We start from the raw sequence: 11053 nt of genomic DNA on the forward strand, positions 1-11053 counted from the left end.
AAGGTGTACACCCACATGTACTCCAAACCCAGTTTTTCCCAAGAGCATCGACCAACTCTACTAAGCACTTTCCTGAGCAGATGAGATATCACAGGGGAAGTGAATTGCATTTCCTTTCTTCTTGCTGCCTTGTCCAGTGCCCTCTCTAGTGCCAGGGGACAGAAATTCTTCCCATCTGAGCTGACAGGAGGGGGTGTGGCAGGCCTCAGGATGACACTTGGCAGTCAAGGCTTCCCTACTGCATGTGCCTAGGCCTGAGCTGAGCACTTTACTTCTCTGATCCTTGCTGCTCCCTGATGAGGGTAGTGCAGGTATCATTCCCATTTTGCAGAAGAAATCGAGGCTCGGGGGGTAAGTAATTGGCCCCAGGTCACAGACTAAGGAAACAGCAAATCTAAGATTCAAACCAGGTTGGTCTGATTTACAGAGCTGTGTGCTCTGCAGAGGTAACCGGTCCAGCCCTCGGAAGCCTTGATTCAGTCATCAGAGGAAGACAGTGGGGGGAAGCATGCCCCACCCCCCCAAATGCAGTGGAGGGACACACACACACACACACACACACAGAAAGGGATGCCCCAGACTGCAGTTTGCCAAGAATGGGGACCTTGGGAGCCTTGGGAAATATGTCAAGGAAGAAAGACAGGCCACGTTCTGAGGCCAAGATAAAGACCTGCTTGTCTCTCCACAAGGCCTGGGCTGGGGGACTTGTGCACCTGAGGAGGTGGCCCTGCCTGGGGAGGTGAGTGCCCCGAGGGTGGCTGCTGGGTATCTTGGAGTCAGCAGGACTGGGCCGTCGACTCTCCCCGGCATGGGACAGGGCTATACTCAGGGCTGTTTCTGGTGAAACCAAGGAGAAGCCCATCGGGGACCATTTGCCCTTGTCTCCGTTCTGCAGCTCCAAGGTTTGTGACTTACACGTTACGTTTTGGTAAAAAACGCCTTCTGTGTCCCTCTTCCCCAAGCCCAACTCTTACACTCTGTCCCCCCAGGTCCTCGGCATCCACCTCAACAAATGGCGGCTGGATCGGAAGCTGGGCATCTACGTGCTGGTTCTCTACGCCATCTTCCTGTGCTTCTCCATAATGATAGAGTTTAACGTCTTCACCTTCGTCAACCTGCCCATGTGCCGAGAAGACGATTAGAGCTGAGCCACCACCCCGCGCCGTCCTGGCCGCCCACCACACTGGCATCCTTCTCTCTCCCTCCCCCGCCACAGGTCCCTCCTGCCTCAGCCACCACCATCTGTCCTTTCATGAGCTGGAAGGAAGGGCCATCGTGGTCTTTGCCTGGTCCCAGCCCAGGCTGCTGGCCTGCTCCTTGGAGTCAGCCCCCAAGGCAGGGTCCTGAGTTAAGCAGCTCCACAGGCCCCTGAGCTGCCAGCCGCGGGGACATGGAGTGTCCCATCTCTTGCACACTTCTGCATGCAGCTTGTCTTTCTCCTCCATGGGCAGGCTCAGAAACGAGGCGGTCGGTGCCCACGAGGTCTCCCTGGGCAAGTGCAAAACAAAAGTGCCACTCTGTAGTGTCAGCTCGGGGCCAGAGGAGTGAGGTCCTCAGGCAACATGTGTCCCCAGGAGCCTCTGACTTCTGCCGGAAGCACTCACGGTTTGGAAGAGGCAAGGCGTCACCCTGCTGGGGTTGGAGACCATGACAGCAGACATTCCACTCCTTTTTCTGGAAAAATTAGAAGAATGGCAACATTTCTTTCACAGCAGAAGAGAGAAACGCAAATACTCTTATCCTTTTTATTGATGCAGAGAATGAGCAATGAAATATTTAAAAATAAAACATCCGACAGATCATCATACTTGAAAAATATCATTCCACACTAAAAGATCATGATGGGGACCCCAAAAGGTCACCCCTGTACAAAAATGAAACCTCTGTGTCTTGTCTTGCATTGACGTGGAGATGTTTGGTTTGGAATATAGAAAAAGGTGAAGGACCAACGTGGAAACAGGTGCTAACTCAGAGACACAGTGAGGACTGCAGTTCACTGCTCGACATTCCAGACCTTCTGTGTGAGGCAATGCACTGTCTGTCCAGGTTTGTCATTTCTTTAATGTTTTAGCTTCATAACCCCCCTGTGGAAAGACTCAGTTGTTTATATGCCCAGCCAATTCCATAACTGATGGTTTTAGTGACAAGAAAGAGAGATTTCCTTAAAAACCATGAATTGCTCTCTGGTTAGCTAGAGGCAAGTCTGAAAAACATATCTTGGAAATTTTTAGAGCTAATTTTCTTGAAACTCATAGTTTACTACATATGAAAGGCCGGGGATAGGAGACTGATTAAAAATAGAGAAGCATGGAACCATGTTCAACTGCTCTAAAATGTATATTGAAAAGATTTATGAACACAAACCTTTCCTGGGTTCTCAAAAGCAAGCACAAATTAATTTTCTATAGAGAGTGTTCTTTTATTTTTTTAACGTTTCTATCGCAAAAGTCTACCGGATCTGATGCACTTTTAATATTGAGATATTTTGCACGGGAGAAGATGTGGGAGCCACCCCTGTCGATGTCAGAGGAAAGGTTTTTAGTGATTCACCAGAAATCGCTTTAAACTTGGCAATGAGTTTAACTCCAGTAGCTAACCCCCTCCTGAGACACCAAGCTCATGACCCACGTTGGAATTTGTGACTATGCTCTGTGAGGCCTCTGGAATTCCAAAAGGAGGAAGTGTTCAAGCCTGCGTCCCCAAGTTCCCTTAAGCATGACCCTGTGGTGGGACTTGGCTCCCGGCACCAGTTTCCATCCAGGACTCACATCAGTATTAGAGTGACACCATATCAATGCTTCTCTTTCTGTTTCTCTACCCAGAGCCTGGGCTCAGGGGCCTTCAAATCGAGAAAAAAGGATTTTCCTAAAAAATTGGCTAAGCCGGATGGGAGGGAGCCCATGCAGCAGTAGAAACTTAGCTGCAAGAGGTTTCAGAGCCACTGGGGACCACTCTGGGTCTGAATAGCTTAGTTCAAAACACACACACACACACACACACACACGCAGGGATAGTTTTTCCCACATATTCATTTAGTCTTGGGCAGGTCAAGTGATCTAGTTTAGTGGCCAACGGTAGCATGCTTGTCCAAGCGCCACCCCACTGCCCCGCCCCAGCTGAGCCAGTGCATGTGGGTTGGCCAGCCTGGGGCAGCAGGCATGGGCGTGAGTTTGCACTTGTGGTTGGTTCTTTTTGTTTAAGTCAAAACCTCATCAAATATTTAACTGACTCCTGGATTCCCCAGATCATCTCCTAAGATCTGTTCTTATCTGAAGTCTTTTTTCTTTTTCTGAAAAAGACTAAAAATCATTTTTAGATATGACAAGGACCAGGGTGGTCCCTGAAGATGTCCCTGCTGGGTTTCAATTCACTGAGTCCCTGTGTAACTTTCAGAGAATATATCCTAATAGCCCTCCTCTCTGCAGAATCCATTTGAGGTTATAAAGTCGACTACAGCTGCAGCTAGAGACTATGAAGTTATGTTTTTAATATGTAGTATGCTCCTCTTAGCTATTGTTCTTTGGACTTTAATGTGCCAACGTAATGTCCTTAAAAGGCTCTATGCATTTATGAAACCTAGAATACTTTATGAACAGTGTAGGTGAAAAATTCTCTGTTTTTAACTATATATATTTCCATCACAAGTTTAAGAGTTGCTTGATGATTTAGGTCTTCCTTTTTTAACTTACGCTTTTAGCCCATGCCGGATCACTCCCTTTATTTTTATCTCCAAAGCTAATTAGCATGGGGTAATTATTTCTGCTACAAAATAGACAAAAAATACATTAAGCTCTTCTCTGGGGGGCAGAAAAGCAAAAGGAACCATGTACTCAGGTAGAAAGTGTCTATAGAAGCAGGGGCAGGTGATTCCTGCTTCTGGTCTGGAATTTGTCCTTACTGGCCCAAGGATTAGGGTGGACAGTGTGAAGTGTCTTGGGAACCTGACCCTGAAGGAAGGTTCTGGGTCAGCAGCTGTGAGAGACGGAAGGTTAAGGGCACTGCGGACAGTCAGTGTGGCCCTGTTGCTTACCCAGTCCTTCCTATAACACGGTCTGGAGTCTGTTGGCCTCTGCTTCTCCCTGTCACCTGCCAGCACCTGTGCACACACCTGACTACAGGTGTGTGTCTGCGCCTGGTCATTCCCTTCCCCACCTGTGAGGGCTCTTCCTGGCTTTTGCCTTTCACCCCTGCCTTTACAGACCCAAGCAGCCAATAGGCACTCACCTTCCCCGAGCCCTCACCAGGGTTTGCACACCACCCAAGCACAGTCCTGAAGACAGGGACCAAAAGCCCCAGCCTGGGCTGCCCGGGGTCTAGGTTTTTCCGACCTTCTCTTCCTGGACACAAGGATTTGCAAGCTCAAACGCTGCAGCAGCCCACCCTTCAGAGAACCCTGGACTCCCCAGCAGGCAGGAACTCGGGAAGGGCGCAGGTGGCATCTTGGCCCCACACCTGCCTTTCCTCTTGGCCTTCCTCCTCCTGGAACCCCAAGGCCCCTCCCTCTCCTCAAGATGGGGACAGAGAAGGCCAGAAGGACAGGGAGAGGGTCAGCTCATTGCTTCTGGGGAAAGTGGGAGAGAAGCCCAGCACTAGCAGGGAGCAGATGCATCTGGGATGCCTGTGGTCCCTGTCTGGAGCAGCCCTGTTGCCACGTCGTGTCCTTAGAAACTTCTAGAAATTCCTGGAAATGCTCTCTGGTTAGCTCTTGGGTGGCAGGAGGTCCCTCATCCCCACACTCCTTGGACCCACTGCCCTCTCCATATGGACTCGCCCAAAGAGCATCCGAGCCCTCGCCAGGCGAGAGTGCTCCCTCCCGGGGTTTCTGGTCTCTGCGGCTCCTCACATGAGCCCCTGGAGCGTGAGGCCTACCAGCCGTGGGGCAGGGGCCTTCCTGTTCTCTGGGTAACTATGCCCCACTGTGTCAGTTGTGTGGGAACGAGAGGGAGGGTCTTTCACCGTCCAGATCTACAAGGTGGAGAACCAGGGTCCGCGGCCTCCTGCCAGGTCCTGTCACGGGAACCTTGGCCTCATGCAAAGGACTCTTCCCCGCAGGGCCCATTCCGCGGGTGCAGATTTTAAAAAGGCATTTCCACTTAGATTGTTGCAGTTGCTTGTTAATAAAGAAACCTGAAACTGGACGCTAGCTTCATACTTCACCTGGAACCTGGCAGCTAGCTAGCGGGTGGACATGGGGCTTGTCACAGGGCTGCCCAGCTCCAGCAAGTGGGTGCCGCGTGAGATCAGGAGGGATGCCCTCTCGACCCCAGGTGGAGCAGTCTTTCCCAGGAAGCCAGCTGAGTGGTATCCAAGCTTTGATTCTTCTATGGAGATTTTTTTAAATCCTAACTTTTCCATCACAGATGGCTTGCAGGTTCTACTCATTGCTGCCAAGCCCTCATACGTCCTAGGCACACACTGGTAGGGACTAGTGGCCCTGCTTTGTGTCCTCTTTGACCTTCGTGCTTCTAGGACGTTGTGTCCACTCTTACAGAGTCAGTATCCAGTTGTCCAAGTTGTGAATCTTCATCCCGCCTCGTGTCCACCTGAAATCCCACCCTCTTCCAATCCCTGTAGCCTCCAAGAAGCATCTCTGAAGGGCAGGGCCTCAACCGTGTGGTTGTTCCAGCCATTGGATTTTCGGGGCTGAGGATTGGCTACTCCTTCGTTAAAAGCCCGGTGACAAATTCCAGCATAATCCACACCTATCCCACAGTGTTGCCAGAATTCAAGCAGCTGTTCCTTATGCACCTGGGTGGTTGGGACTTTTCCATTTATAAGGCCAACAAACTTGTTGATTCTGGGGGGAGTATGTGCCCTCCCCACCCCGTCCCTGGAAAACAACATTTTAAAGCTACCAGAGGAACGTGCAGCTTTTGGTTTCTAGAGGCAGGGCTTGGTATGACCAGCCTTTGTGCCCAGAGGGAGGGACCCAGACAGCAGAGCCCTCCTGCCAGCACTCCAGGGGAATCCCCCAGGGGACACGTGGTCCCCTTTTAACAGGAGGAGGCCTCTCCTCCCCCTGAAAATTCAAGGCTTTTCTGTTTTTCCAAATAAAATTTCCTAGGGTTTTTTTTTCCTGACCACTGGGCATCCTGTCTCACCTTCCATCCCTGACCCTCTGAGCTGTAGACTCTGTGACCACACTGTCCACACTGCCCAAGGCTTGTACCAGGGAATTTGGGGACCCAGCAAACAGAGATGTGGCTGAGCTTCTTTGGGGATCCCTGTGGGTGGCTGCTAGTCTAGGAGGCCAAGTCTCCAGCTCAGAGCACTAGCTCCCTGGCAGGGTGCCCTCTGCCTGGACCTCCCTTCCAGCTGGGAGTAGCTGCTGGTGTCTGTGCACAAAGGGAGCTTTGATTCCCTAGAGAGGAGGAAGGCTGCTGGCCACTTGGGGCCAGGCCCGTGGGCAGATGCAGGATCACCAAGGCAAGGACCCAGCGTGCAGAGGCCAGGCACTACGAGATGCCAAGAGGCGGGCTGGGCATGGCTTCCCCCAGGTATTTGGATCTTCCTAGGGCCCACCTTGACTTACCAAGTAGCAGGTGATCAGGGTTGTCTTGGGTCCTGAAAGGACCTTGTTAAAAAACAGCGCAAACCAAGAACATCTAGGGCAGGCCACACATGGCCTGGGTCCCCCACGAGACACTTTGAGCGCGCTGGGCTGCACCCTTATATTTGTTCATTCTCTCAGAGCAGGAGCAATGGGTTGGAAAGTTGTAAATAATAAATATATTTATGCCGCTATTTATTTTTTCAATAACTGTGACCTCCTGCACTGTGAATGCTCTGTGACATGAAATTCTTAGTTTAATAAAACTGTCATTAAATTTGAATGAATTGACATTCTTGGTTCCTAAACACTGGCATGAGTTTACTTTTGTTGTAAAGAAAAATCTAGAGTAAATACAAACTGAACCTTTATGAGAAATCTGGCGGTCAGTATTGTAATGCAATATATCAAAAGTCTGTACACTGTCAATAAAATAAGTGACCACAAATTGTCTTTCCCTACACAGAACTTCTATTCATGTTTTCATAGACCTACATATTTGTATTTTTTGAAAGAATTACACTGGAATAAGAGCCATTGAAAACCATTTTTATTTGCATATGGAGAAAAAAAATAAACGTCAAAAAGGATGAGAAGTTGGAGCTTTTAATTACAATGGTTGGAAATGAATAAAGCAAATGATGTATCTGGCTAGCATGATCGGGCCCAGAATGACCTTTCTTACCTCGCCAGCTCCATGAACATGGGACCTGTGGTCCCTTGTACCCCCGTCAGAAGGGCCCCCACTTGCTTGTGTCGCCATCTTGAAATTCTTAAGACCTTTTAGAAAGGGGTCCCACGTTCACATTTTGCACTGGGCTCTGTAAATTATGTAGGCAGTCCTGTTCCTCAGGAAGACGGTTTCTGTCTTCTGCTCTTGTGTGGTGGGAGATGGAGTCTGGGAGATGGAAGTTCTGGCTAATTCCTTCATCCTGTGGTCCACCCACCCTGGCTGCCACCAAACACCTTAGCACACCTGTGAATCGCTTGGTCATCTTGTGAAAAAGCAGACTCTGGGTCAGCAGGAGAGGGTGGGACCCCAGGCACTGCAGTTCTAGCAAGTTCCCAGGATGCAGCCAGTCCATGCCGAGTGGTGAGAAGGTAGTTTGGTCCTCCTCAGTGTGATCTTGCCACTCGAGCTGGTTCCCAAGCTCCATCTGCAGTGAGACAGATACAGAAATTGAGGGAGAATATACACATTGATGGCAATTTAATGAGTAATCTTATTGGAAATTGATTTTTGTTGCGTTTCCCTAGTTATTTTATTTCATCGTAGTTGATGGTGTTAGCTTTTCATCACTGTGACCAGAATACCTGACAAGAGCAACGTTGAGGAAGGAAGGTTTATGGTTCTAGAGGTTTCAGTCCCTGGTCGCCAGACTACACTGCTGTGTGCCTGAGGTGAGGCAGAGCACCATGGTGGCGGGAACTAAGACAGTTAAGAAGATGAGAGAGAGGAAGGGATTGGGGACAAGACATCCAGTGACCCACTTCTTCCAACTGGGTCCTGCCTCCCTCAGCCATCAACGGGTTAATCCACAAGGTCAACGGATCCAATCACTTCCCCAAAGCCCCACCTCTGAACACATGAGACTTTGTGGGACATTCAAGGTCCAAACGGTGGCATTTATAGATATAGTCTACAGTGAATTAATCTTTTAAAAACAATTTCAAAACTTTCCCATGGTTGGTTTGAGAAGTTGAGAGTCAGATGCTGTTTCTTCTTCACTCACTTCCTGTTTAGAGGGAGTCGATGATGTGGGAAGGCCTTTGTCTCAGAATCCCAGTCAACCTTGTTAACTTTTGGGATTTGCTGGCTCCAGAAATCTGGGTACCCCAGTGTCCCTCCGTCTGTCTATGTGACACTTCATGCTTTATAAAAGCAGTGAACGCAGGATGGGTACTGTCCCCAGGGCACAGATGAGGACAGTGGGGCAGATGGGGCAGGTGACCGTGGGAACCAGCCTCGGGAGCCACGTCTCCTCCCGTCACAAGGCAGCACAGACCTGACCTGGTGACGGAGGTTGGCTGACTGTGACCTGCTGGGCTGTCCAGGCCCTATCAGTTTGTCTTTGATGTTTTCTAAGAGTTGTTCCGGTCAATTCCAAGTTCACTAGGAGTCCTGGGGCAGGCAGACTGCTGGTCCTCGGCTCTTAAGAAGCAGACCTTTGCCAGGGTTCTGTCGCCCACCCCTGTTGCCCAGTGTTCACCAGGAAGAACACTGGGGAGCACTGGGGGAGGGTCCAGGTCTGGGTTCCGACCTCCCTCTGTCCTCACCTGAGCTCTCTCCCGAGACCCCCACTACACTTGCTGACCATGAGGTCTCACGTTCTGCCCTCCACCCTAAATGGGTCCCCCGGGCCATGGTGACCCTGGGCTCTCGTTCCCAGCCCCTCTGCAGGTGTCACTGCTGTGGGTATTGTCCTTGCTAATGAACAAGCTCCTTCTCCTGTGCTCCTCCCAGTTCTCCTCCGCCTTCTTAAAAGAAAGTGTTTCTCTACAATCTGTCCTGGAGCCTCCTTCTTCTACCCAGTGGTCCTCCATCCTGGCTGCCACGGTGTCCTCTGCAGAGATGTAAAACACAGAGACACTGAGGGCCCATCCTGAAGTGACCCAATGGGCCTGGACATGCAGATCATTGAAAGCTCCCCCAGTGATTCTAATGCACAGCCAAGGTCAAGAACCAGGGACCAGCTCAGCACACCCCACAGCCCTCCCAGGTGGAGCAAGGGCCTGCCCAACTGCTACTGTCCCCAAAATTGACACTTCTAGCCCCAAGGTTCAGAGTCCTCCCTCCAGAGATGCCCCCTATGCATCTGACCTCCTGGGCTCTTGGGCTAGGTGCCTCCCCTGCCAAGTCAGCATCACCAGTAATAAACTTGTACAAACCAAGTTTTTTTTTTTTATAAGAAAATTTTCTCAACAGATTATTCAAAATATCCCAAATCTTAAAACAACTCGAATGGTCATCAACCAATGGATAGAATGAAAAATAAATTCTAAATAAATGCTAACATAATCAGGATAAAAACACCTTAAAAGACAAATCTTGAGCTCTAGTTAGTGCAAAAGCATTTAGAGGTTGAGCATACCAGTGTCTGCAACCTACTTAAAACAAAGTGGGCCAAGCGTGTGGCACATGTCTACAATCCCTGCAGCTCAGGAGGCTGAGGCAGGAGGATCGTGAGTTCAAAGCCAGCCTCAGCAACAGCAAGGCACTCAGCAACTCAGTGAGACCTGCCTCTAAATAAAATACAAAATAGGGCTGGGGATGTGGCTCATTGTTAAGGTGCCCCTGAGTTCAAACCACAGTACCCCCCCACACACACACACACACAAAAAAAAACCCACAAGATGGATGGACGCAGTCAGAGAGCAGACAGGCTTGTGATAAAGCAGATTCAGTTACAACTCACTAGAAGAATGGAGATGGGAGTATACAGGTGTTCATTGTTCAATTGTTTTCAACTTTATGTTTAGAAATTTTCACATAATATTGGGGAAAAGTTAATTCGTGCTCCCAGCCTAAATCCACCCTGTTGTATGTCAGAATTATTTGCACTGAAAAATGCCAAGCCTCCCCCGACCCCAGTGTCGGGCACATTCTCGGTCCTCTCATTTCTTCCCCTGTGTCCTTTTTGCAATCTCTCCCTTTCAGCTTCAGCAGTCCCTGTCCCCCTGTTAGCACTCGCTGAGTCCAAGCTATCAGTTCCTGGCTGGCCTCCGGCTCCCCTCCCCTGTCCCCCCATCCTCCCTCCACTCAGCCAGAGAGACCTTCAGAAGCAGGCAGCTGATTGGTCCCTCTCCCGCTCAGAAACATCACAAACTCCCAGGTGCCTCAGGGCCACTTCAGGTCCCCCATTGTCATCCCCCACGGTGCTCCTGCTCCCTCTTCACCTTGCGTGACCCCATGCTTGTCCTCAGCCTCTTTCCTCTGCCTGAAACACCTTCCCTATCCCTGTCCTGAAGAAAAGGGCCCACATGTGTTTGGACCTCCCCAGACCCAGACCAGAATGAATCACTTGCCTCTGTTTTTATCATCATCCCCACCATCACCACCAGTTTGTAAGCTTCTACTATTTTTAGGCAATTACTCATTCTGAATGTTCTGGAAGAATTGCAGTTTGAAATATACTCACTCTGTGCCTCTGCCAACCATGGAAGGGCATCAGTTTTGGAGTGTTTCAACTACACCTCTCTGGCCCCCGAAACTTAGAAGTGGCACAACACACTCTGTCCCTCATTGATTCATGCATAAACACGTACTAAGGGCCTACTGTGTCCCAAGCATCATCCCAACTGCTCGTTGTAGAGATAGAGGGAGACGAGAGCCCTAAGATTGGGAGACAGTGAGCTCCGGAGGCTGCAGGAGCCCAGAGAGGGAGCACCCAAGCTTCCTGGAGCTCAGGAGAGGCAGCAGCTCAAACTGGCTTCCGGAAGGAAGGTGAACAGGGCAGGGCAGGGGAGGGAGGTGTGGAGAAGGCAGGAGCCATGATAAGGAAA

General features: G+C 50.1%; 1 protein-coding gene across 3 annotated transcripts in view; it reads left to right on the forward strand.

The window, feature by feature from the left end:
* Slc24a4 (solute carrier family 24 member 4) overlaps positions 1-7140 on the forward strand; it is a 127057-nt gene extending 119917 nt beyond the window's left edge. For all 3 annotated transcript variants that reach the window (XM_015494886.2, XM_015494896.2, XM_048799220.1), the window contains one exon: positions 990-7140. In XM_015494886.2, coding sequence (XP_015350372.1) covers positions 990-1142 — 153 coding nt within the window. In that variant the 3' untranslated portion in view covers positions 1143-7140. The remainder of the gene's footprint in view (positions 1-989) is intronic.
* Positions 7141-11053: the final 3913 nt, after the last annotated feature.

Source organism: Marmota marmota, unplaced genomic scaffold (assembly GCF_001458135.2).
Source record: "Marmota marmota marmota unplaced genomic scaffold, marMar, whole genome shotgun sequence".
Lineage (NCBI taxonomy): Eukaryota > Metazoa > Chordata > Mammalia > Rodentia > Sciuridae > Marmota > Marmota marmota.